Raw genomic sequence first — 25942 nt, 5'->3', positions numbered from 1 at the left:
CCTGTTGTCTCTACTAGCAGGATAAACCTACCACCAGATGCTCCTCAATTGATTGGTTGCTAATATGGGAGGGCTACCTCGAGACAAATCCTCTGTAAGCTTGTTAGCACATGCCTGAAGGCCAGGGGCTCGTGGGGTTAGTTTTCAAGTGGGTTAGTTTTATTTGCTTTCAGTTTTTCAACATAACAGGATAAAGTTCCCTGGAATTTCAGGGCTGGGTTTGTGAATGCCATCCTTTAGTTGTTCAGCAAACCTTAGCAAAGCTGTTAGTCCTCTTCCTTATGAAGAAGTTCCGTGTCCAGGGTCACCCAGAGGACTGTGCAGTGGAGCAGTGAGGTGAATACAGACCCCTTAGTCCCACCCTGATGTCCTGTGAAAATCATGTGTTCACAGCAGGCCCTGGTATTGGGAAGCAGCATTTCAGTCTGGTGGTGGTCTGTGCAGGCTGAGCTGGGTGCAGGCTTTGCTCCCACAGTTGGTGTGCTCAGAAGGAGCTCCCGCTCGTGTGGAGGCAGCGAGGATCTGCCAGAGCTGTCAGGTACCAGCTGGCAGTTGCTGGAAGTTTTGCAGGAGAGTGGGTGTGTGTAGTGAAGCTGTTTTGCTCCTCAGCACGTGGCATTGCTGTTAATCTGCTTCACCATAAATCTGACAGCAGCTTCCTCAGCACTGGGAACCTGATATTCAGCTGCTTTCATCTTTTCCCCTCAACTGCTTTGTGGGAACCTTTGCAGTGCCGAGGTCTCAGGCTGTGGTAGGAAAGCAGAGGTCACAGGGTGACCTCAAGACACCCCTGGTTATACAGATCTCCAGGCACCCTTCAGCCTGACACATTTGTGCTTAATTCCTCCTCTGTATAATGGGGAGGGCCATACCTCATGCCAGCCTGAACAGACCACAGGAAGTAAGTTAGGAAAAGTATTTTTCCCTCAGAACTTCAAATGTTTGGACCATGCTATAGAAAACAGTGTGTGTGCTTTGCTCACACATGAGCTTTGCTTACATATGAGTCTGAGAAATAGGGTTGTCACAGCCAAATGAGGCAAACAATTCCCTGCTTCCTGGCCTGGCTCACACACACGGTGTTCCTCATGCCCTTTGTTGTGCCCTGGAATCAGGAACGTGGTTTATCCTCCTTGGACTTGTGCAGAGGGATGTGTGTGAGCTCATCCTCTGCACAGCTCGGGGCTGTGCTCCACAGATGAGCCCCTGTGTCGGGGTGACTGTCTCTGGATTTACACTCTGCTCTTCACTAATGCTCCTGCAGCTTTGTTTGGGTGTTTGCAGGCAGGAGATTTGATGTGAGTTCCAAGTCCTTGGAAGGACATTCCCCTTCTTGCTGCCTTTGCCAGTCCTGTGCATCTGAGGCAGTACAGAGGAATCAGCTTAGCAGTTTTTTTCTGGTCACTTGGGAGTTCTGAATTTTTTTCTTTTTTCTTGTCCTCCCTTCCAAAAAAGATTTAAATAAAGAGTGGTTTTCCCACACCTGTTCAAGTTCATAGTAGTCACTTTTCATCTGCTTTGTTCCTAACTTGGACTCACATTAAAGGATCAAAAATACTATGCTCTTCAAATTAGAACCAGTGCCTGACACCTTTATCCTTTATACTTGAAAAGAAACTTGACTTCTGTTATGCTTTTTTATCCTGTCATGTTCTTCCTTTCCATTTTATCTCTTTTTTTGTGTGTCTCCTTTTAAATAGAGCTGTTCCTTCCAGTGGATTGTCCATGCCTCTCTGGGCCTGATCTTGTCTTCCCTTCAGTTAGATCAGCAGGTTTGACGTTGCACGTCTTCTGATTTTATCTGAGAGCCAGAAAATCCCCAAGTATAAACTTACTTATAATTTTCTTTGTGTAGCAGTTGTAGTTAGAAAGCTGAAAGGGTTTTTTATACTAAAACGTTACAGTGAGGGGGAAAAATCCAGAAGTAGAGGTGCCTCTGCCACATAACTCATGAGTGAAAACTTCCTCTGATGTAAATATTTGTGAGCCTTCTCTGATTTGTGGGGATGAGAATTTGGTTTGGGGGAGCAAGTCCTACATGCACAGTTGTGTAGGAAACAGAGCTCAGAGAGAGATTGCATATTTAATGTTATTTGCAGTGAATTATTAGGCTAGATGAGAGAGCTTTAGCTGGAGGGGTTTAGCTTTGAAAGTAGTGGGGAGTTGTGTTCCTGTTATTTTTAGGAGTGCCTCAGCCCTTCAAGCTTACAGTTGACATCTGCCATTTTCACACACTTTATAGGATTCACTAAAATTGCTCAGGATGGAAGCTACAGGTCTGGAATAGCCCCCCAGGGACCTTACAGGGTCTTCTGTACGTGATGGATAATTTGAATTGCTGCACTGGTGGTGTAAATGAGAAATCCCTCCCAGCGCTTGGCAATGGTTTGCTCCTCTTGCCACGTTTACAGTGCACTTCATGTTCAGCTCTAACTGCTGCTAAGAGCAGCTCATGGTTTGTGCTGCAAGAGAAGGGCCTTTGTGCACTGTTACCTAAAAAATATGTCATGGTTTTGAGAAGGCAGAGCCCAGATGAGGCGTTTGGGAGTTCGCAGGAGCCGCAGCTCCCGCTGTGTGTGCAGCTGTGCTCCGTGCTCAGAGCGAGCTGCTGTGGAGCCCCACATGTGCCTGCTGTGAGTCAGTGCTGCTTTCTGCTTGACCTCCTTTCTTGGCTGCCCACGGCATGTGCTGACACATATCTGAGCACTGGGAGCTGGGTGTCCTGAGCACACACATGAGCAGGGCTGGGGAGTGTTTGCTGGGCTGGGGGAGTGGTGCCCCTCGGGCCGGGGGGTCCTGCTGCTGCAGTGTTGGTTGGGGTGGGGGTGGCTGTTCTGGGGGGCTCTCAGGCTCCCTAATACATCTGTGGCAGCCCACGATTTCCCTGCCTGGGTCTGCAAGTGAAAGTTTGGTCATCTGAGGTCCTGACCTGCTGCCTGCACTTCCAAGCAGCTCCAGGACTCTTTTTTTGGTTTTAGTGGCAGTTCAGTGTTCACAGAGTCCCAGAATAGTCTGGGTTGGAAGGGACCTTAGAGACCATCCAGTGCCACCCCTGCCAAGGGCAGGGACACCTTCCACTAGCCCAGCTGAATCCAAGCCCCATCCAACCTGGCCTTGGACACTTCCAGGGATGGGGCAGCCACAGCTTCTCTGGGCAACCTGTGCCGGGGCCTCACCACCCTCACAGCCAAAAATTTCTTCCTAATATCCCATCTAACCCTGCCCTCTGGCAGTGGGAAGCCATTCCCCCTTGTCCTGTCCCTCCATCCCTTGTCCAAAGTCCCTTTCCAGCTCTCTTGTAAGCCTCCAGTGTTCTTTACATTTAGTTGATCTGGAGTTCTTTATTTGACAGGAAATTAATGGTGTCTACATCTGTTTTAGCTCAGTACAGTTTGAGTGTTGGGAGTTCTAACAAGCTGAATGGCAAATTTAATTCAGACTACAACCATTGCAGGTTTATTTAGAATCGGAAATTATTTCTCACTGAGTAAGCAGCAGAAATACTCCTTCTCCATCATCTTTACTCTCTCATCCTGTACACAGGGTCATAGCCCATCAAAAGCAAACATCCATGATCCTGATGTGAGATGTCTTTCTCTCATGCCTGACCCTGCTGATGATTGTCCCTGGATCTGGCAGTGGACAAACTGGCTTTTGACTCCTGCCCCTGAATAATCAGCCTTCACTACCCTGGCTGTTTGCACACTGGCAGAGCTGCTTTGCAGGCTCTGGAGTTTTGCTCCCTTACAGCAGCTGAGGATCTGGCCCAGGGTTACACACAGGAGTCAACCATCCAGTACAGTTAAAATCAAAATGCATTGCTGATTTCCCAATCATCCCGACATCCTTTTGTGTCACCAGTGTTAGGAGGCTTGGAGATGCAGACTAATTGAAAACAGCTCCTTGCTGGTTTAGCTGCAGGAGAAGAAACTCTGGATGCTGGAGTTCAGGTGCTAACAGCCAGAATTGCTTTCCACACACTTTTTTCAAATTTATTTTTATATTTGTGCCATTTCAGCATCAACATGCCTTGTGTTAAAGAGGTTAGATTTGAAGTAGCTTTATTTAATCACTTCTTCCTGTTGCCTTCAGCCGATTGAGTGTATGAAGAGACTACTTAAATCCTGATAAATTGGGTGTGCCCTCCTCCCTAATGCTGTGTCTCACAGAGCTTGATGTTTCACTGGCTGATGTGATGCTTTTGCAATAGAACCTGTGAGTCCCCTTTGCTGTTTAACACCCCCATGTGCTCAAAAAGCTTGCAGCACACATTGGTAACAGATAAATGGGGTGTGAGAGCAGGACAAGGTACAAACACACCCATGTCTAGCGAGGATCAGTCAGTGCCATGGGTTTGTTTAGAGTGACAGTTCGATGTGTGTGTTCACAGCACAGCCAGGTCTCCAAGGCTGCTCTGTCTGCATAAATTGTGCAGATTGAGTGTCTGGGTCAGCTGCAGTGCCCACAGCACAGATGCACCACAGGATAACTGGGAGCTCCCTGAACTGTAATTCCAGACTGGGATATCCCCATCTGGAGCTCCAAGTTGTTGCCACTATTCTGGTATCATCACAGGCTGGTTTTAAGTAAAGAAAAGCAGAATGTTAGCTTAAAATATTTGATGCTGGTTCACAGCCTCCGCTGTCAAATGTGAGCTCTGGAACCAAGAGAGCACTTGCTGCAGGGGAATGGATGAGTTGCTGGCAGCTGGAGTCCCTTAGAAGCAGCAGTGATGGCACAGAGGGCTGTGTGGAGCAGCCAAGGAGCTGCCAAGGAGCTTGGAGTGGAGCTCTCAGTGCAGCAGCTGCGGGAGTGTGAGGGGAGGGGTTCCTGCAGTGGCCTCTGTGTCCCTGGGTAGCTGCAGATGACACAGGGTAGAGCTTTGCAGTGTGTATCCAGCGTGCCCAGTGCTTGGAAGCTCCTCTGGAGCTGCTGTGATGTGGATAATGGCCTTTAGATGCTGTCTGCAGTGGTATTGCTGGGTGGCAGTGCCCTGGAGATCAGGAGAGAATCAATGTGCAAGGGGGGAAAATGCTTCAAAACAGTTATTCTTGGTGTTCTGTCCACGTCATGGCACATGGCAGTGCTGGGTTAACAGCACTCAGTGATCCTGCAGGTCTTTTCCAAGCTTAAGGATTCTGTGACATAGAATGTCCTGATAACAATCTAAGCAGTAGTTAAGAAATAGATACTTCCCTGCCAAACAGGATCTGCTCTTTCTGTTACCAGTTGTTATAGATTTTGGATGTAGATGTTACAGATTTGTTATGGATGTCATAGACTGTTAGGTCTGTAGAACTTGCCTCCTGACAAGTCCTCTCTGGATGCAGATGATCTGTCTGCAGCCATGTTCTGTGCCTTTAAAGAAGGCACCTTCCCTTTCCCTTCTTTTTGCTGTGTTTTGAAGGTGAGTTTGCTGTGACTGTCAGAAGCTATTGAGTTAACATTTTATGAACTTAGAAAGAATCTAGTGTTGACTCAAGACATGATGCTCCAGCGTGACTTGATGGCTTGAAACCTTGCTGTCAAGATACACTATAAATATCCCATCAGCTCACTGCTGAGAAGCACCAGAGCTCTGAGAGTGCTGCTCTGTGTGTCAGCTGGGCTGGCTCTGCACAGCTGCTCTGTGTGTGCAGCCCTGGGCCTGCCACCACCTCCCCCTGGCACCCAGCACGTTCAGGGTGAGCAGGAGTCAGGCTGAGCAGAGCTGACAGTGCCCCTGAGATTTTGGGGTGGGAGGTTTTGGGGTGGAGAGTGTTTGGTGAGTGCTGTTTGTCACGGCTGCTGGGTGGTGTAAGGGCTGCTGTTGGGAAGAAGCTGATGGAGGAATTGCTTATTCATTCAGAGTTCTGGAGAACTTCTGGCAACATCTGCACATCTGGCCTGTCTGTGGGGATCACACAAGTCTCTGAGAGCTTTGTTTTGACACTGCTAAGACCCCATTTTCTGGGCAAGAGTGGTTTAGGAGAGGATGGTGCTGGCACCATGTGTGGCTTGGAGGAGATTTACACTAATTCAAAGAGTCTGTGCAGGGTAGTCCCTTCTCCAGCTAAAACCAGGCTTATTTCCTTGAAGGATAAATTGTGTCTCAAGCTTAATCTGATCAGTAGAAGGATAGATGAGCTCTGAAGTGAGCTCCAGTTCAATGGCACAGCAACCCAGCGCAAGGAGACACAACACAGCTGGAGGTATCACCATTATTTTGTGTTCCAGCAGTGATTAAAAGACTCTTCTCTTGTCCACTGAACGTGTAGGTGCAGAAGACAAATAATAAACTCTTCAGCAGGGATTAAAAGCAGTGATAAAATTTAGAATCATCACCAATAGTTACATCTCAGCCAGGATGGATTTGTTTTAACTACTAAGCCCAAGTCTGACCCTGAATCATGGCCAGTCTGTATACATTCTCACAGCAGCTTCTGGCAATGACAGATTGTCCTTCCAAGGAGCCATTTGTGAGCTTTGTGAGCCACTTTTTGATTCTGAAGTCACTTAGAACACTAAGTGTGTGCTGGCCACTGGCTTGCTGTGTTTTGCTGTCAGGTGTTACCCGAGCTGTCTGAGTCCCTCCCTGCCTTCCAGTTTTGGTTCTCTCTTTCCACACTGGGCTGTGGCAAACCTGTCCACTCAGGAGCAGTGCTTCAGGGATAAGGTGTCCCTTCCATAGCTTTCTGTAAAGGCTTTGTTGTTGTTCCTGCTCAGACAGGAGGGCAGGCACGGTGCTGGTTTCCTGGGGTGCTTTGTGCAGCTGCAGGGCTCGTTTCAGGAGGCTTCTGTGGCCCTCAGATGTGCCTGTGTTGTGATAGGCACTGCTGCTCCCTGAATTGTTTCTTTCACCAAAAGCTGAAGAAATGAGGCAAATCCTTGGCTGTAGTCCAGGCAGAGATAACAGTGGGTCAATGTTTGTAGCCTGGGTGCTGTTGTCCAGTGGACTTCTCACTGGGAAATCATTTTCCTCTTGCCAGCAGAAGTTTCTTTTTTTCCCCTCAGGCCCCAAAGAATTCTACTGTGGATGCCCTGCACCTCCTTAAAATGAAGTTCCCTTTCCCCTGACTCCAGAGCATTTCTGTACCCCAGATATCCATTTGATCCCTCCCACATTGTTCCCTGTGTATTTTATTTTGCACTGCTCTGGTCAGTGAGAATTTGGTCTCTGTTCTGTTCAAAGCATGGGGATTGTTGTGTCTGGTGAATGTGGGTGCAGACTGGTTCCCTTCAGCACCAAGCAGTGGGAGGAACTGCAAGGTGAAATTCCTTTTTCCTGGAAGGCCATCATCTGAAAACACCTGAATCTGCAGAGGAATATTTCTGTGTCATTAGAGCTGCTCAAAAGCTGATCCAAATCCATCCACTTCCTACTTCAAAGTGATGAGGGGTCTTTCTCTTGCTCCTCATCATCTCTTCTCAAAGGAATGATGGTCTGGGCATCTTTAGCACAAAACCTGGAGTCGGATCTCCTCCTTATTTCCCATTCCTCTGAGCACAGATGTTCCTTTTTCCTGGCAATCTGCACGTGGCTGTAACATGACCTCGAGGAATCTTGTTAATTAATACAGATTTAAACTGTGGTTGATCATGAAAGTTTGAAGTGTTTTAGCCACAAGGATGAAACACTTATCCTTGTAACATATTCATGTAATATTGACTACAAGTTTCTGTCTACATCAGGTGCATCACAGTTTAGTTCCTTTGTGCTCTACACAATATAATTTCTCCCCATTTGCACTCCTGAAGGTCCTTCTCAAGTTTGTCTCACCATCATACAGGAGTCAGTGTGTAGTTTTTCCCTCTTTTTTATTAAGGTATTAATTAATAAATCATTAAGGTATGACTAAATTATCAACCAAAAGCTGCCCCTTGAAGCACATGGGAACCACTCTGGGCCCAGCAGAGCCTGGGCTGGAAGAAGCTGCCTGGAGGTGTGTGGGGGGTTTGGTTGGTGAGGTGTTTTGTTTCAGGCAGTAATTCAGTGGTTTCACATCCCTGTTGTTTTGATTCCTGAGGCCTCTGTTGTGTAATTGCTCTCGAGGTCACTTGCAAGAAAAGGATGTTGAAACCCACGGAGGAGAACCAGGAGGAGCTGTCAGAAAGGATCCTGCCCACCGGCTGTGTGCTGTGGATCCTGTGGGAAGAGCAGGAGGGGCAGGAACACACCTGCACTGTCACCTGGGAACTGGGGAAGTGCAGGGCTGGACAGGAGCCTCTGCTCTGGAGCAGAAGGGGTTAAGCAGGTGAAGTAGGAGGTTGTAGAGGAGGCTAATTTCCCCCTTTCTCTGTGGCTGTGAGGCTTTAGAATGTCACTTGTTCGTTTTGCCACACGTGTTTTTGTATCATTTGCTCTGTTTGGCATCTGGCTGATCCTCAGGGCGATCTCTCCCCACGGCTGTGGGGTTACTGTGTGTTTGGCCAGCAGCTGAGGACACTTTCAAACGTGGCTTCTTCTGTTGTTCTCAAACTCTCTTCTCACAACCTGATGTTCATCTCTCAGTGTTGGTCCCATGGTTTGGCCAGCACAGGTACAACCACTGGGACACGTTTCCCAGGAGATCAGAGGGCAAAACCTTGGTCAGAGCACTCTACTGATTTCACAGTCAGCCATCTCACTATTAATTAATTGTTGCTCAATGTGATTAATCATTTGCCAGCCTCAGTGGCACTGAGGGGTCTTTGCTGGGGTGCAGAGATCACTGTAAGTTGGAAATATCCTTGTCCTAGTTTGGGTTCCCTGCAGTGTGAAAGGAAGATCTGACACCACTGAGACCTTGAGATCTTCAACTTTCCTGTGAATTTTAACTTTTTTTAGCTAGAAATTGTTTCGCTTGTAATGTTTTTTTCAGGCTGCCAGCTGCATTTAAATTATTATGTGTTCTTTACATTTGGAGGCACCCCAAAATAATTAGTTTTAGTTCTAAGCAAACTATCTCAAAGAATACAAACAGATCCCAAATCACTCTGTCTTCACTCAGCCCTCCTGTGAAATTTAATGTGTAATTTCAGTTTCGGGACTGCAAAGATGTAAATGACACTTTGGACTTGTTGGTCACGACAAAATGTTTTGATTTTTGCAACAATTCTTTTGTGTAAGAAATCTAGGGGGAACCAGGTTGATGTAGGGAAGGACACTAGTGGGTCTGGGCCACCAGCTCTTGTGAAATGGTTGGTTTGGGTATGAAGTGAGCACGTTAATCTGAACCTTTAAGAAAATAGTTGTTGTAAAGTGCTCAAGTGTGAGCTGGTTCTGCCAGTCCAGGTTAATCCCAGTGGGATTTAGAGAAAGAGGGGGAGTGGCTTCATGGAGCCATCCCTTATATATATTTGATCTGTTGAAAATTTCAATCATCAAGGTGCTTGTGTGACCCACAGTACTGTTTAACCCACAGTGGTGGCACAATAACTGCTGTTATTCCTTATGGGATGAGGGCAGAGAAGGCAGAGGCAAATCATAGCTCCTATGTATTAGCCAGGTCAGAGTTCCTGCAGCAGGGAGCTGAAAGAGCAAGTGCAGGCAGCCAGAGCATTAAAACAAGCTAACAAATACTCTGTGCCTTTCATTTGTCTGGGATACTCTGTGGTTCAGCTTGTGCTCTGCAGAGTCACAGATGAGCAGAAATCCCAGCTGGGCTGGCAAGGGTTTGAAAAAAAAATTAAACATTTCTCTGGCTTTATAACTCCCCTCAGTGTTGGAGCAGAAATAGGCTGTTGCATATGGATCCTGATTTTGATAAGAGGGTGCAAAGATGGGCTGCTGTCCCACTCAGCTGTGTCTGCAGGGATGGAAGGGCTGGGTGCTCAGGGAGCAGCTTTGCTGTGCCTGCAGCGTGGGGCCTCAGCTGTCCTTCATGTGATCTCAGGCATCTTCCCTGCTGTATTTTTAGAGCTGTTGTGCAAAGAAGATTAGCAAAGGACTTAATATCAGTGTGGATATGGATTCTTTCTCAAATATGGCAATGTTCTCCCTCTTTAGGTGATGGGTTTGGGTGCTGTCGTAGCTCTGTCACCAGGGCTGTGCATTGATCTGTGCCTCTCCCTGGCCTTTCCTGGTTCTCCACATGTGGTTTAGCTGTCTGAAGTAGTGGCTGCACTCCCTTAGTCCTGGTCTTGGTTTTGCAGGAATTAATGCCAGTTTATTAGGGAGCCTGTCTGCAGCTGGGTCAAGTGCATCCTTAGTGGGGAAGGAGTGAGTGATGTGTTGAGATCCAGGGGCTTTGTCTTCAAGTGGGAGCCAGAAGCACCTGGATCCAGTGGTGATGTGGGTGGGTTCACACTGGCCATTGTGGCCTTTCAGTGGTGAGGGGGCACTTAGAGCTCAGTGCTCCTGGTGAAGGTGTTCACTGAGGCCTTTGGAGGGTCCTGGTCCCAGCAGAGCAGCTCTTGTTCCTCTGCAAACTCCCTCAAATGTTTCTGGCACAGCTGCACCCCTGAAGGAGTAGAATCACAGACTGGTTTGGGTTGGAAGGGACCTTAAAGCCCACCTCATTCCACACCCTGCCATGGACAGGGACACCTTCCACCAGCCCAGGTTGCTCCAAGTCCCGTCCAACCTGGCCTTGGACACTTCCAGGGATGGGGCAGCCACAGCTTCTCTGGGCAACCTGTGCCAGGGCCTCCCCACCCTCACAGGGAAGAATTTTTTCCCAATATCCCATCTAAATCTCTCTTCTTTTAAAGACCATTCACCTCTGTGCTATCAAACTGTTCACCCTTGTTGTGGTGTCAGCTGGGGCAGCCTTCTCTCAGGGTAGGGCTTTCAGTGACACTTTTTGCAAGTGTGTTAAGGGCACATGGAAGGAGTGACATGGGGCAAACAGCTGAAAAATAGTTGCTAAATATTCTGTTATCCCAGTGGCCTACAAAGGTGTTCTCAGCTTTCACTGTCTGACTGCTGGGATTGCAGTAACTGAGAGTGGGTGGCCTGGAGGCACTGGCTGGTATGTGCTGGAACAGGGAAGAGCAGCAAGGCAAAGGCTTTGGCCTCGGGATAGCACTGGATGATAGCTGGAGTCTGGAGAGGTGTCCCCCTGCAAGTGTCCTGTGACAATGCCTGACATCTATCCATGAATTCCCATCACAACAAATTAAGCTTCTTAAAGCAGTGCATGTGCTTTTGCTGGCTGGAGCCACGTGGATCGGTGCTGGAAACGGTCACTTACCGTGGGAAGCTTTGTATTTATCTGCACTGGTTTAGTTTTCCCTGGGATAAGACTGAAAAGCATAGGTAGAGGTTCTCCCAGAAATGTGGCAGAGCAAGCAGGGCACTGCTCAGTGCCTTGGAGAGCAGGATTTAAAGCCCTGTGTGCTCTGTTATGTCCAGAATTCCAGCTGGCACTTCCTGCACTTCCCTCCTGATACTGAACAACACGATAATCTGAAATAACTCCTTTCCCGTCCAGAGCTCTAGGAGCAGGAGATCTGGAATGTGTCCTTAAGTGCCTGGGCTATTTTAGGAGCAGGGGCCATGAATCCATGCAGGGGCAACCAGCCTTTGCCTTGCTGTGGGAAGAGGGAATGTGGCTGCTCTGGGCACACTGAGAGCCCAGCTGAGCTTGAGAGTTATCCCATTAATGTTTCCTTTGTGGTGGAGACTTCTCTCCTGAGTAGCTGTGTTTTTATGCACTAGATAAAATGGTTGTGTCTTATGGAAGATGGGAAGATGGCAGCACTTCCTAGAGGTTAGGGTTGGCCTTGGAATGGTGGCAAAATATCTTAAAGCCAAAATGTGGAGCTCTGAGAGTAGAATGGAAGGAGAACACAGATTCTCCTGGAACAGCTCTAGTGGAATTCTAGGCAACTTATGCAGCAGTCACATATCTACAACAGAATCACAACATGCAAGATATTTGTCAGAAATCCAAGGAAAACATTCTATCCTGCAAACATCTCAGAATACAGTAAGAGATGGAGAAGGGCATATAGTAAGAGATGCTCCTCTTAGGAAAAGAGGAGCAACAGTAGGTATGGTTTATATAAGTCAATTTGCTGCAAGTGCCATGGAAAACTGGATTTCTGTTGGAGCTGATAAAGGGCTTTTCAGAGGGATGTGCTAATTAAAATAAGGAAGATTTCAGAACCAGGACAGAATTGTTTCAGAAATGGATAAAGCAAGGCAAAGTGAGTAGCCAATAATTTATGGTCTTACCCTTGATAGTTTAGGGCCACTAGAACTGTTTGACACATCACATTTTAAGGTACAGGAGTGTTAAATATTTTTTATAGCTTCTTCATACAGACAATATTGACTTGACCCAAAGATAATGAAATTCAAGTCTTTAGCCAGCAGAAATCAGCAGAGCTGTGCTTACTTTTGCCATGAGGTTCCTGATGATGAGTCCCTTCCTAGTACTCTAACAACAGGATTTTTTTTCTGCTTCATGTGTGAAAGAAAAATGATGTTAAGACATGTTTGGCTGATGGACTGACTTGGTCCTGTCTCTGCTTGTAACTATTTTGCTTTAGCTTCACCTCTGAGAGAAGTGGAGCCAACACATGGGCTGAGAGGCCTCTGTTTTGTTGGAGTTTTACTGTAAGGGAGCTAATTAATTCAGGAGGAGTTAAAGCTGATCTACCCAGAAGCTGAACTTGCTTTGTTTTCACTTCCAGGCGTACGAGAAGCGCTTTCCTACCTGTCCAGAGATCCCAGTGTTTCTGGGGAGTGAAATCCTGCACGAATCCAGGAGTGAGGACGGGGCTATCCATGTCATCGAGCGGAGCTGCAAACTGAACGTGGACGCTCCCAGGCTGCTGAAGAAGGCAGGTGGAACCCGGGGCACAGACAGACCTGGGCTTTGTTGGCTCCTCAGAAAGGGTCCTGAAGGTACTCTTTCTTTCTCTGTCTCTTCTTCCCCCTCCCTTTGGCTCTTCACCTCCCTCAGATCGCAGGGGTGGAGCACGTGTTCTTCATCCAGAGGAACACTGTGAACTGGAAGGAGCGCACCCTGCGCATCGAGGCCCACAACGAGACCTTCGCCAACCGCGTCGTGGTCCGGGAGACCTGCAGCTACTCCGTGAGTGCTCTGGGTTATTGGGCACGGCAGCCCTGGGAATTGTGCACTGATTACAGGGGGAGGGTGCTTGGAGGGGTTTGGGCACTTCTGCAGCACCAGACAGCAGCGTTCTGTGATCAGATACAGTTCTTGTGCTTTGGAGAGGGACTTTGGACAAGGGCCTGGAGGGCACAGGGAATGGCTCCCCACTGCCAGAGGGCAGGGTTAGATGGGATATTGGGAAGGAGTTCTTGTCTGTGAGGGTGGGGAGGCCCTGGCACAGGTTGCCCAGAGAAGCTGTGGCTGCCCCATCCCTGGGAATGTCCAAGGCCAGGTTGGACAGGGCTTGGATTCACCTGGGCTAGTGGAAGGTGTCCCTGCCCATGGCAGAGGTGGGTAGAACTGGATGGTCTTTAAGGTCCCTTCCAACCCAAACCAGTCTGGGATTCTGTGATTTTGTAGGGTTTGAGAAACTGGGTTGATTGGGATTCTCTGATTAGAGTGAGAGTAGAAAACAGAGATGGTGCTCCAGGGCTGCTGGTATTCCCTAAGTTTCTTTTTGGTTGAAATTCAAGTTAATAAAAGCATCTGGATCTTCAGTATGTATCTGGATGTTTAGAATGGAACCCTTAATATTTGTTATGATGAGAGCCTGAGGGAAGTCTGGCAATTAATTTTGCCCACAACTGAGTCAAAGTTTTAGCACCTTGTCATGATCTTCATGCTCTGAAGATTTGGAGAAAGGTCTTGAGCCTTATTTGTGGCCTGGGCTGTCTCAGTTTGTGCTTCATCTTCAGCACAGGGTGCCATTTCACTGTAATTGTGCTCTTAGGGCTCGGTCACTGTTTAATAGCTTCAGCTGTTTCTGGAAGCAATCAGATACTGCTTTTTGTTCCTTAAACAAAAGTCCAGATCCTGTTACCTACCTGCCCTTTTGGCAGCTGGACAACAGCTCAGCTTCTTGGGAGTCAGCAAGCTGTGAGCAGCTCCAGGCAGGCGGAGGAGCTGAAAAGCTGTCAACATTTTGGATGGTGAGGGGGTTCCTGAGCCAGAGATCACTTGGTGGCTGCATGGGGTGTCCTAAAAACTGCAGTAAATCAAACTTCCATCATTGTCAAAGGCGCTGATGGGTCTGAAACGCTCCCAGGTCATCCCTGGGACCTCTCAGACATTGTTACACTTGCTGATTTTGGCTGTGTCCCGTGTCCTTCGGAAGGAAACGTCAGCATCTGGGCTTTGAGGGGAACAGGGTGGGAGCTCCTGGCTGCATCCTCAAGATGGTTCCCTGCTCTATTTTTACCAGTTCCCTTTTCCCTGCCAGAGTGCACCGGAAGCAGGTTTATTCTCATCTTTCCTTTCTTGCAGGGTTCTCTAAGGCAACTTGGAGAAATATGATCCTGCTCCTGCAGTTATTAAATGTGTCCCTGAGGAATCTGTCCATTATTGTATCTCTGTGTGGGGGCTGGAACTGTTGTTCCTTCATGTCAGTTTGTGAACAGCAGCACCTACAGAGAGAAGGCAGAGCCTTCTCAGGAAAGGGTTAAGTTTAAAAGAGGAAAAGATTATATATGTTTTTACCATATATAGAGTAACTGAGGGGAAATGACTAGAAAGGAAAGGTGTGTTTTAAACTGAGTAGGAAAATTCCCTGCTCTGCCACGTCTCCAGTGTTTTGGGGGGAAGGCTGACATTAGTGGCTGAGTTTCCCATCCAAAAGTAGAAAGAAAACCCCCTGTTTTGCATTTTTCTTCATTGCAGCTATAGAAGTTTTAATTACATGTCCCACAAGGCCATCCTTTGTCTTTCCATAAGGAACTCTTGACATGATGGTTTCAAGTGGGTAGTTTCACTCCTAATTTAGGTGCAACTTTGGCTACTACTGTTACCTTTCAGGTCTGCTGGGGCAGAGGTGGGGTTTAACATTCACTTCCTCATGCTTGTGAAGAGTGTTGGGTTAAAAAACATTCATATGCCCAGTTTGTGATGAGTTTCTGTTACTCTGGGAGGATTAACCTGTTAAGAACAGTCAGTGCTTCCTCTGCCCCCTCACTCTGTAGCTCTGGAGATTTGGCAGTGTGGTGCCAGGGATGAGGGCCCTGTCATTCCATGAGGATGTGCCAACCCCGTGTGTCCTTTGGGTGTAGGTTCACCCTGAGAACGAGGAGTGGACGTGCTTTGAGCAGTCGGCCTCTCTCGACATCAAGTCATTCTTTGGCTTCGAGAGCACGGTGGAGAAAATTGCCATGAAGCAGTACACCTCCAACATCAAACGGGTAAGATGGGTGCCAGGAGCCCAGATCCCACACCTGCTCTGTGTGCTCCAATTTCCCTTTCTGGAATAGACCCAGTGTGGTTTTACACCCTTCGTTATGGCTCTGAAATCCCTCTGTTGGGCAAAGGAAGAAAAAAAGCCAGTGTGCAACGAGCAGAAAACAATCTGCTGGCTGGAATGTGGCTGTTCAGGGATGGAGCAGGCTGTGCCAGAGGAGGGTTGCAGTGGATGCTGTGGGTGCCAGGCTCCTTGGACAGTGGGGACACTGTTCTCGTGCAGGAAGGGAAAGTTCGGGGTGAAAACCAGCCCCCTGTGTCTCTTGGGCAGAGCCACTTCCCTTCAGTGGCTGCAGAGGAACAGGGCAGCTGATTGATGGTTTGGGAGCAGAAGGAGATAAGTGTTTTAAGGGCAGCTGCATCCACAGCACTGGATTTGCCTGGCCAGTGTTGTAATTCCCCACTGATATGGGCCTTTCCTACAGGAGGGTTTTCAGCAGGCGATGCCAAGGGAAGGAGACATTACCCTGCTGTTGGTCTCTAGCAGTGTTAGTCAGCTGCCCCCAGGGAAATCCTACACCTTGCTGGCTCTGGAGGCTGCTTTTCCTAACGGGAGTTTTCCCCTGCAGGGCAAGGAGGTGATTGAGCACTACCTGAAGGAGCTGATCTCCCAGGGCATCACCTTCATCCCGCGCTGGACCCCTCCGGCCGGGAGCGGGCGGGATGAGCCCAGCCCGGCTGTGGGACACGAGCCTGGTGACATCCCACTGGATCCTGGGGCTGCTGGATCCCCCTGCCCCCCTGCAGAGGCTGCCAGCCCCGATGGTACGTAGTGCCCAAGCAGCAGCAGCTGCTCAGCCTCGAGTAGCGCTGACTAAGGAGTTTATTTTTATTTCTTTTGGCATCAGGTTTTTCTTCTGGATTGTGGGTGAGGAGGAAGGAAAGTTATTTTCTTTTTTTTTCAAGAAAAACAAACAATGGACCTTTTTCTTTTTTTTTTTCCCCTAAAACTGATAGGCTAAGAAAAGCTGCACAAGCAGGATGTTTTTGAGCTTAGAAAACAAATTGATCTGCCCTTTAAGGTGTTTTCTACTTTAAACTGGAGACACTTAAAGGTGTCTTGAGTATGCTAGAATTGAATTATAATGAAATATTTTGTCTGTTTCAAAATTCATACTCTTGGGGACCAGTTTGGATGGCTTTTGCCCCTATATCAGGCCAAGACAAACTTGCAAAATGTTGCCTAATGCATTTCTCCCAGAAAATACCTGAACCAAACTTTATCGTGCCTTGTGTTGGTCTGATGTCTTGTAGACTAAATAAAATACTTCTCTGAAGTAGGAGGCACCTTTGAATTTAGAGTTGTGGTATTAGAAACAGTTGTTGTCATTTCTCAGAAGAAAAGACAGCGCTTGTTTTGCTGAGTGTAACTAGGGAAAAAGCTTGGAATTTGGAAATGTCAACAGTTCTGCTCTCACCTGACCTTCTCTGGTAGCTTTTCTGTCCTGGAATCCATTTGGAAAAAGATGGAGATTCACAGAGGAGCTGGCTATGAGAAATATTTGATATGAAAGTCAACCTCAGAGTGGTGGATCCCATCTATCAGAAGAGGAGAGTAGCTCTTATTTTTCTGCCTGTATTCCTGTTTAGGAAGGGATTAGCTTCTCTGGGCCTGCTCCCCAGCTCATGGATTCCAGGTGTAGCACTTCCAGATGTGTTTTCTGTATTATCCTGCCTATCCTGTGGGTGTCCGGGCCTTGTTTGTAGGCAATGGCATCTGGTGCAATCCCTTGTGCCTGACAAAGAGCAGCTCTGAGGTGTCCCCAGCCCTGCCCCACGTGTGCCCCAGCACAGCTGCTCCCCTGGTGCCCCATTCCCCTCACTGGCACTGCACACCCAGCCCTGGGTGGCACATCTGGCCCTCAGTGCTGGCACTCACCAACCCCTTGTCCTTTGTCTCTGAGCTGTTGGTGTGCACGGGACTTCTCCCCCTGCTAAACCCCCCCTTGCTGTCTGAAATGTGGTGTTATTCTCCCCTTCCCTCTGCTGTCCCTGAGCAGAGTAACAGTTTGGTTTTCCAGTGAGCTGCTTTTTAGCTTCTTGTTATTGGAATTGTGCATGGGACTTTAGGACACTGGGGACTGAAGTGCCCAGGTCTTGGAGTGGTTAGTGAGCTGAGTGCTAGAGCTCATGGTATATCTTCTAAAGCTCCTGCTGGAGCAGTTCAGGCTGAATGGAATATTGGTGTTGTAAGAGACAGGTGGAGTGATCCAGTTTGGATCTGGTCCGTGCTGTCCGTGGCCTCACGCTCCGGTCACTGTGACACCTTCCCTCCCCCAGGCAGATGAATTGAGGCTTCTGAGCAATGCCTGTGTAAATCCTGAGGAACCCTCTGTGTAGGAATAACTGCCCATCTCCCTGTGGCTGTGCCAAGGCTCCTCTGAACTGTTCCCTTTTCCCCAGCTGACAAACTGGACGCCGAGTACATCGAGCGCTACCTGGGCCAGCTGACGCCGCTGCAGGAGAGCTGCCTGATCCGCCTGCGCCAGTGGCTGCAGGAGACACACAAGGGCAAGGTGGGTCAGGGGCACCCAGGGGCACCCCTTGGTTCTGCACCTGGGCTGGGGCAACACACCCTGGGGAATGAGAGGCTGGAGAGCAGTGCCGTGGAGAGGGATCTGGGGGTGCTGGTGGATGGCAAGTTGAACACGAGTCAGCAATGCTCTGGCAGCCCAAAGGGCCACCCTGTCCTAGGGGGCATCCAGGGAGGGGATTGTCCCTCTCTGGTGTTGCCTCACCTCCAGCCCTGGGGGCAGTTTTGGACACCACAGTATCAGAAGGATCTAAAGCTGTTGGAGAGTGTCCAAAGGAGGAACACAAGGATGGGGAAAGGTCTGCAGGGACCACATGAGGAGCAGCTGAGAGCACTTGGATTGTTCAGCTGGAGGAGATGGAGCACAGACCTCATCGGGGTCTGCAGCTTCCCCATGAGGGACAGCTCTGAGCTCTGCTCCCTGTGAGCAGTGACAGGACCCGAGGGAATGGCTGGAGCTGTGCCAGGGCAGGGTCAGGTTGGATCTCAGGAAAAGGTTCTTCCCCCAGAGGGTGGTTGGGCACTGACCAGGCTCCCCAGGGCAGTGGGCACAGCACCAAAGCTGCCAGAGCTCAAGCAGGGTTTGGACAATGCTCTCAGGCACATGGTGGGATCGTTGTGGTGTCCTGTGCAGGGCCAGGAGTTGGACTTATGATTCCTGTGGGCCCCTTCCAACTCATGATTTTTCCCTGGAAAGCAGCACAGGCACTGAGGGATAGGTGTCTGTGCTCTGCTGGGATGTTCAGAAGCTGCTTGGGCTCCTCCTGGTTGAAGGAGAGTCTCTGTCTCAGGCTGAGAGGGTAACTGGTGTGTGGCTGAGAAAAGAGAAGATCTGGGGCAGCTTGAGTGCCTCAAGAAGGATCTAACCCCAGATTTCCTGAGGGAGAGAGATTGGAAGGGAAGAACAAAGGATGGCAACAGGGAGAGTAACTGTGGGATGAGTAGATAAATGGTGCTTAGGAAGGAGAGAAAACAGGAGAAAGATGGTTGGAACATCCCCCTGGAAAGCAGAGTCCAGCTGGAGGAGCTTTGCCAGTCCCTTCTGCATGATGTGCTGTATCTGTCTCAGAGCTGAGAGATCGTGTCTCAGTGAGTACAGGGAGTTTGAACATCAGTTATAAACCCCTGTTTCTTCTTGGAAAAATTAACGTGTATCACCCATGTAGAACTAAAATGTAACAAAGACTTGGTTCTGCAGTTCTGTTGCTGTTTAACTCACGAGGAAGTTCCCTTGTATGTGGGTGTGTGGGGAATGGTGGATGGAGAAACATCTACCAGAAATCCTCGGGGTGGAGAGAACAGTCGGTGTTGAGGCAGTGTGAGAGTCCAGACATCAACAGCACTGTTGAATCTGTAAAAGCTGACAAGTTCACAACACAAAACATCTTCCAAAGCTCTCCAAGGCCACTGGTGTCCAGGAACATCAATAACATGTTGTATAAGGGGGATCATGTCCAGGAGCATGGTGGCTGCTGGGTGCAGGTAGAGACTACATACATATTTATATGTATGTATATATATACACACACACCTGATGGAGCAAAGGGCCCCTTGAAGCACTGTAACACCTCCCTGCAAGCTGCTGTCATGGTAGTGTGATGCTCTGCCTGGGAGTAAACACAAGAACAGCTTCACTAATAAAAGGGCCTCTGCTGAATATTGGTTGTGATCTGTGTCTCCCCTGATTCAGCCTCTTGACAGATAAAAGGTGCTTGACAAGTGGACACTAAACAAGGGGCAGGCAAGGATATAACTGTGCTCTGAAATACAGGACATGAGGCTTTTCAGGTCCATGGAGACCTGTCCAGTAGAACAGTGTGGGCTGTGGTGTGGTAGGAGATATCTCACCTACTGGGTATCCACTGAAAACGAGCCCTGGATGGGAGCAAGACAGGGAGGCTTTATCCATCAGTGGGATCTGCAAGGATCCTGCTTTCAGCTGGAACAGGCACCATCCAAACATGGGCCTGTTTTGTTCTCTGGGTTGTTTTTTCCCCTCCGTGTCAAAGGCTGGGGAGTGGAAGCTGGAGAAGCAAAAAGTGAGGGCACGTGAGGAAAGTGTGGAAGAGCTGCCCCTTGGGGTGCTTGGAGCTGGGTGGGATGTGCTGTGCAGGGAGCCTGGGCCAGGTACAGCTGATTGCTGAGCTCTCATACCCTCGGGTGGGCTCTGGGAGCTCTGTCCCCAGGGGAGCTTGAGCATGTAGGAAGGAAGGTGCTGGCTATCGAAAATTCATCCTGAACCCCCTCACACTGCTCCCCTGTTTGCTTCCCCTGATTCCCTGTCAGAACAGTACAAAACCAGGAGCTTGGTTTTCCAAGCCTTGGGTTTTCCCTGGAGAGGCTGTTACCTTGCTGTGACAGTCTGTTCTTTAATTCAGAGCAGGGATGTCCTTATTCCTCTGTCAAAAAATATCAAAAAATAGATCTCCTGTTTCTTGGAAAATGGCCCTTCTTATTTTTGTCCTTTCTGTCCTATTTCACTCTCTCTTCCCTGCTCCTTCCAAAGCAGGCATTACCTTTAGAATCAGATTTATTATTGCTTTAAGAATCTGAGGAGCTGAAGGAACAAACTGAAATGGTGTTAAAATTGCAGCTCCTTAAAGCTCCTAATCATGGCTTTGCACCATGTAGAAGAGTGCACATAGTTTCACACCAGGCTGAAATTAAAACTTCATTTTCTTGCATGTGGGAGTTACTGCTTTGCTTGGACAAGGATAAAAGACTAATTCCACTGTGGAATAAGTCCCCTCAGAGCTTCCTGCCTTTGGTCCAAACAGAAGCACTGGATTTGCCTCCTGCCTGAAGCTGTGAACGAACAGAGGAGGTTTGAAACATGAAAAGTAACAAACCTTCCCCCAGCCATCCCCTCTCCTGGGCCCTGCAGGAGATGCAGGGGCTGTTGTGGGTGTTTGGGCTGATGTGTGCTGAGTAACAGGTGCCTCTGAGCAGCAGGAACACAGACATAAATCATCTGATGAAAACTCTGCTGTCTTTAATCTTGCTGCGATGCAGAAAAAATGTTGGGGGCATTCCTCTAAATACTCCTGAGATCCTGTTTGGGAAGGCTGCCCTTCCCTTTCCATGCCAGACAGATGCAGTGTTAGAACCTGCTGAACAGTGTTTATCTCCCACCTGCTCCTCAGGTGCTTTGGGTTTAGTTTAGGCTGCCTGAACTCTGCCCCATTCTTTGGGTGAGTCAGTTCTTAGCTTGTGAAACCAGGATTGCTCCTGCCTGACACTGCTGCCAGCCTTCCTTCTGCCCTGATTTCTGTTTTCCTGAGCATGGCAGTGGACAAACAAAGGAGCTTTGACTCCTGAACATGCTATGTTGTGTTACAGCAGGGCTTGGAGTGCTTGTGTTGTGTTAAGCAGTGTGGGTGCTCTGGAGGAGACAGTCCCTGCTCCACAGAGCTTGAATTTTTAATGGAAACTTTTGGGGGAGCTGGGGGAGCAACTGAGAATCCAGCAGCACATGGAGCTCTAATCCAGCTGGGTTTGCAGCTGACAGGCTGTTAGTGAGATCTGCTGCTTCTGTGGAATCCATCAGGGTCACTGTAATCCCTGCTACTTGGCTTTACTGGCAAGTTTTCCTTTACTGGCAAGGGAACATGGGAGATCTGGGAAGAGGTTGGAATAAGCCATTCTAGAGGCTTGCTTTGGGAAAGCTTTTGTGCCTGTGATGCCACAATTACTGATAGTGTTGGGATGAGTGATAAAGAGAGGGGGTATTGTAGTTTGGTTGATTTGGAGCAAGAGTTAGTGTGGTGTGGTGGGGCAGGGAAGCCTTGGGAAGCATTTGGCAGCTTTCCAGTTCAAACACCAGCTGCAGGGCCTGCACGAGAGCTGGAATTGGTGCTGGTGGGATCATTCAGACTGCACAGTCTGATCCCCCTCCAAACAGCCCGTGCTTGGTGTGGTCAGTGTGTCACCTGTGACTGGTTGCCATCCTGTGCTGGTTTGCCCTGGGCAGGTGAAGTGCAGCTCCCTGACTTTCACATGGCACTGTGGTTGTCCCTGTGGATAAACAGCTGAGGCAAACATCAGCCAGCCTGGGGTTTGCTGGGGCTTCTGGGAATTGGATCAGGGAAAGGCTTCCCACAGACAGAGAGTCAGTCCCTCCCTTTGTGCTCCTGGCACCTCTGCTGCTCTCAGCTGGGTTAGTTTAGGAGGGAGAAGGAGTGTAGGTGTGTTTGCTTTAATGCCTCAGTTTTAAGGGGTTAAAAAGTGGTGTGCACTCTGCAGCCTCCTCTGCAGGGCACATGGAACACGCCAGTCCTGACCCTGGCCCTTTCTCCTCCCCCAGATCCCCAAGGACGAGCACATCCTGCGCTTCCTGCGGGCTCGGGACTTCAACATCGACAAGGCCCGGGAGATGCTCTGCCAGTCGCTGTCCTGGCGCAAGCAGTACCAGGTGGATTATATCCTGCAGTCCTGGAGGCCACCTGCCCTCCTGCAGGAGTACTACACGGGGGGGTGGCACTACCAGGACAAAGGTGAGGAGCTGACGCTGATACTGCAGCACAGTCTGGGGATGGGACCTCACCAGTAACCCGGGAGTTTGGAGGAAGTTGTGTTGACACTTTAATAGTTACCAAAGCAGCTCAGTGCCTGTAAACAGCCACTCTGGTTTGCTGTAATTTTATTTTCTCTGCTCAGTTCAGGCAGACTGGTCAGTGCAAAGCAGCATCTCTTTGATAAAGCTGCCTTGAGTCTGATTTTTTTATCCTTCTAAAATATTCAAAGGGGCTTTTATAAAAGGTTCTAGAGTGATAGATAGACTGGAGACTGGGGTGTTTCCCTCTTGAAACCCTCCTGTTTGTTTTGCAGATGGGCGGCCACTCTACATCCTTCGGCTCGGCCAGATGGACACGAAGGGTTTGGTGAAAGCTCTGGGAGAGGAGTCACTGCTGAGACATGTGAGTTGTGCCTTCATGTCTCACCTGAAGAGCTCTGTGTCCCTCGGGGTGTTAAAAGTCCTGTCATAGTGGAGCAGCAATCATGGAATGGTTTGGGTTGGAAGGGACCTCAAAGCTCATCTCGTTCCACCCCCTGCCATGGGCAGGGACACCTTCCACTATCCCAGGTTGCTCCAAGCCCCGTCCAACCTGGCCTTGGACACTTCCAGGGATGGGGCAGCCACAGCTTCTCTGGGCAACCTGTGCCGGGGCCTCCCCACCCTCACAGACAAGAACTCCTTCCCAGTATCCCATCTAACCCTGCCCTCTGCTGTACTTCTGGGTTCTGTGTTTTTTAAAATAAGATCTCCAGGCTATCCTGGTTCCTCAGCCATACTCGGGCTAATCCTTGTCTGTGCTGTCCTTGATTCCAGGTTCTGTCCATTAACGAGGAAGGACAAAAGAGATGTGAGGAAAACACCAATATCTTTGGCCGCCCCATCACGTCAGTATTGGTGGTTTTCCTGAATCCCTTACAGAGGTTCACTGACATGGTGAAGAATGTTGTGTGGAGGTTTGGGATGACTGGGATTGATGTCCTTAGGGTTGAAGTGCAGACACACACAGTGAGTGTGTCTGTTACAGGCTCTTTGGGGAACACTATGTGGGTGTATATATATATTTATATGACTAAAATGCAGACAAATTCTACAGTTTCATATGAAAGCAAGAATTAGTCCTTCCTTATATCTTTTTATATCCCATTTCAGATAAATTTAATCTTCCTGTCTTGGTGATTTTAATCCATATCTTTGTAATTATAGTGTTTTTTCTATATAGGAACTTGCCTGCCATATTTCACTTCCATTTAAAATGCATTTTAAAATTATTTTTAGCAATAGGCCTGCACACTTTCACCCCTTCTGGAGTGACATTGTGTGTTCTTGCACTTAAGTCTGGGTGTCTGTTTTACCTGAAGCTCACCTGGATTCAGGTGTCTCCTGCCTGGGTGTTGATCTGCTTTTTACTGGAGCTGCTGGTCTCCCTGTGGGCTTCCCTGGATCCTGCACGGGCTGTGATGTTACTGGTGTTCTGTGGATCCTAAGCTGAGCAGCCACTGTTGGCTGCAGTTCTGACAGGCCCTTTTCTGTGGGTTTGGTTTAGATCCTGGACATGCCTGGTGGACTTGGAAGGGCTCAACATGCGGCACCTCTGGCGGCCGGGGGTGAAGGCCCTGCTCAGGATCATCGAGGTGGTGGAGGACAATTACCCCGAAACCCTGGGGAGGCTCCTCATCGTGAGAGCCCCCCGGGTGTTCCCTGTGCTCTGGACCCTGGTGGGTGAAAGCTGGGCTGCAGAGTCATAGACAGCTGTGCATGTACAAATAGAGCCAGAGTCAGGGAGGGAAAAGCCTCCAGGTAACTCCAGGCTGAACTCCTGAAGAGGCCACAGTGTTGCTGCAGAGCCCAGCCGTGGTGTGTCTGGAGCTCACTTGGTCCCACTGATTGTCATCTGTCAGGACAGGGTGTCAGACCTAAATTGCAACCCTTCACGCAGTGGGAGCTCAAACTTGGTGGGTTTTCATATGGATGGGAAGATGGATGTTTTTTAATCTCATGCTGGAGGACACTGAAGAGTAATAAGCAGTAAATAATAAATATGGTTCTGCCTGGTGCCTGCTGTAATGTGAGAACATGGTCATTAAATTCCTTGTGAGGTTTGTGTGTGAGGCAGTGACAGCAAACTTATTTTACAGGAAGTAGAAAATGTTGTGAGATGACAGTATATCCCAATATGCCCCAGTTAGAGTTCACTTCCCATTTGGTACCCCTTTCTTTGGGGAAATACTTTAGCATTTCAAAGCTCCTGTTGGACTGCATTCCTGCTGCTGAGACCTTCCAGTCTAGAGCCTAAAGCATCCTTATGAGATGGTACAAACATTTTTTCTGACTTCCCTCAGTGGCAGTGATGTCTTCTGTCCTCTTTTTCTTTCAGGTCAGTCCCTTTATCAATGAGAACACACGGCAGAAGTTCCTCATTTACAGTGGGAATAACTACCAGGGCTCAGGAGGGCTGGTGGACTATGTGGATAAAGAGGTGATCCCAGACTTCCTGGGAGGAGACTGCATGGTGAGTGTTCTTTGCTGCTGTGCAGGTGAAATCTGGAGTTGATTCCCTCTTCCTCACCACCCTGGCCTTCCACTGCCTTCTGGAAGGGGTTAAACCTCTGTGCTGGCTGGGATCCCCCTGCTCTGGGCACAGGGCAGGTAATTTGAGCCCAGGAGACCACCCTGAAGTGGTGGTGCTGCCCTGGGCATGCTGTCCTGGAGAAGGGGATTAGAGGTCAACTGTAAATGGAGCTGAGATAAACCTGGATAGTTCCAGTAAACTCAGTCCCCCTGTGCAGTCCCAGCCCAGCTGAGGGTGTTATTCTGTGTCTGACACATGGCAAGTGTTCCTGGGACAGGTGACTTGTACTTTCCAGCTGGAATACCATGAACCCTCCTGTCTGTGTGTCCTCTGCCCAGTGCACTGTACCAGAAGGTGGCCTTGTCCCCAAGTCACTGTATCAAACCGAGGACGAGCCAGAGAACTCTGATCACATCCGGCTGTGGACAGAAACCATCTACCATTCTGCAAGTGTCCTCAGAGGAGCTCCACACGAGGTACAGACCCCAGTTCCTGGGCTCAGGAGGTGCTGAACTAGGACAGGGGTAGGTTCCTTCTGTGAGGCTCCCCCAGGGTGAGCAGGAGGTGGCTGGGCAGCAGTGCTGTTCCTGGAAGGATGATGTTAGGGGTGTTAGCTGTGGGAGTTAAGAACAGCACTTTAAGAAGCAGTGTCACTTGTCTCTGCTATGGCCTGATCTTCTGTAAGATACACTCTCTTCCTCCTCCTCCTGGGAGAATTAAAGGTCCCTCCATTTCCCTTGTGGCAGTTCAGCTCTCAGCAGTGTGGCTGGGAGGGCAGTGGGGGCAATATAAGAAGGTGTGCACTGGGAACAGCCTGATGAGATTCAGCAGGAACAGAATGTCCCAAAAAGGAGCCACCTGAGTGTCAAATCAGGCCTCTGTTCTCACTGATGGGCAGTGAGTCTGATTTGGCTCTTTGCTGTGTCCTATGCCTCTTTTCCACAGAGGTTTTCCTAGAACTAGTAACTGATTACAAGGAACTCTAATATGGGAAGAGACAGGGTGAAAACGCT

The 25942-nt window shown here is 49.0% G+C and overlaps 1 protein-coding gene across 3 annotated transcripts in view; it reads left to right on the top strand.

Moving 5' to 3' along the window:
• SEC14L5 (SEC14 like lipid binding 5) overlaps positions 1-25942 on the top strand; it is a 39548-nt gene that overhangs the window by 7015 nt on the left and 6591 nt on the right. For all 3 annotated transcript variants that reach the window (XM_064672469.1, XM_064672470.1, XM_064672468.1), the window contains 11 exons: positions 12601-12750; positions 12873-13004; positions 15128-15256; positions 15881-16076; positions 17715-17827; positions 22148-22337; positions 22672-22760; positions 23174-23244; positions 23904-24075; positions 24735-24869; positions 25268-25405. In XM_064672469.1, the coding sequence (XP_064528539.1) occupies positions 12601-12750; positions 12873-13004; positions 15128-15256; positions 15881-16076; positions 17715-17827; positions 22148-22337; positions 22672-22760; positions 23174-23244; positions 23904-24075; positions 24735-24869; positions 25268-25405 (1515 nt within the window). The remainder of the gene's footprint in view (positions 1-12600; positions 12751-12872; positions 13005-15127; positions 15257-15880; positions 16077-17714; positions 17828-22147; positions 22338-22671; positions 22761-23173; positions 23245-23903; positions 24076-24734; positions 24870-25267; positions 25406-25942) is intronic.

This window comes from Pseudopipra pipra, chromosome 16 (genome assembly GCF_036250125.1).
Source record: "Pseudopipra pipra isolate bDixPip1 chromosome 16, bDixPip1.hap1, whole genome shotgun sequence".
Taxonomy (NCBI): domain Eukaryota; kingdom Metazoa; phylum Chordata; class Aves; order Passeriformes; family Pipridae; genus Pseudopipra; species Pseudopipra pipra.
The sequence above is the reverse complement of the archived record's forward strand: the minus strand, read 5'-3'. Positions and strand labels throughout refer to the sequence as shown.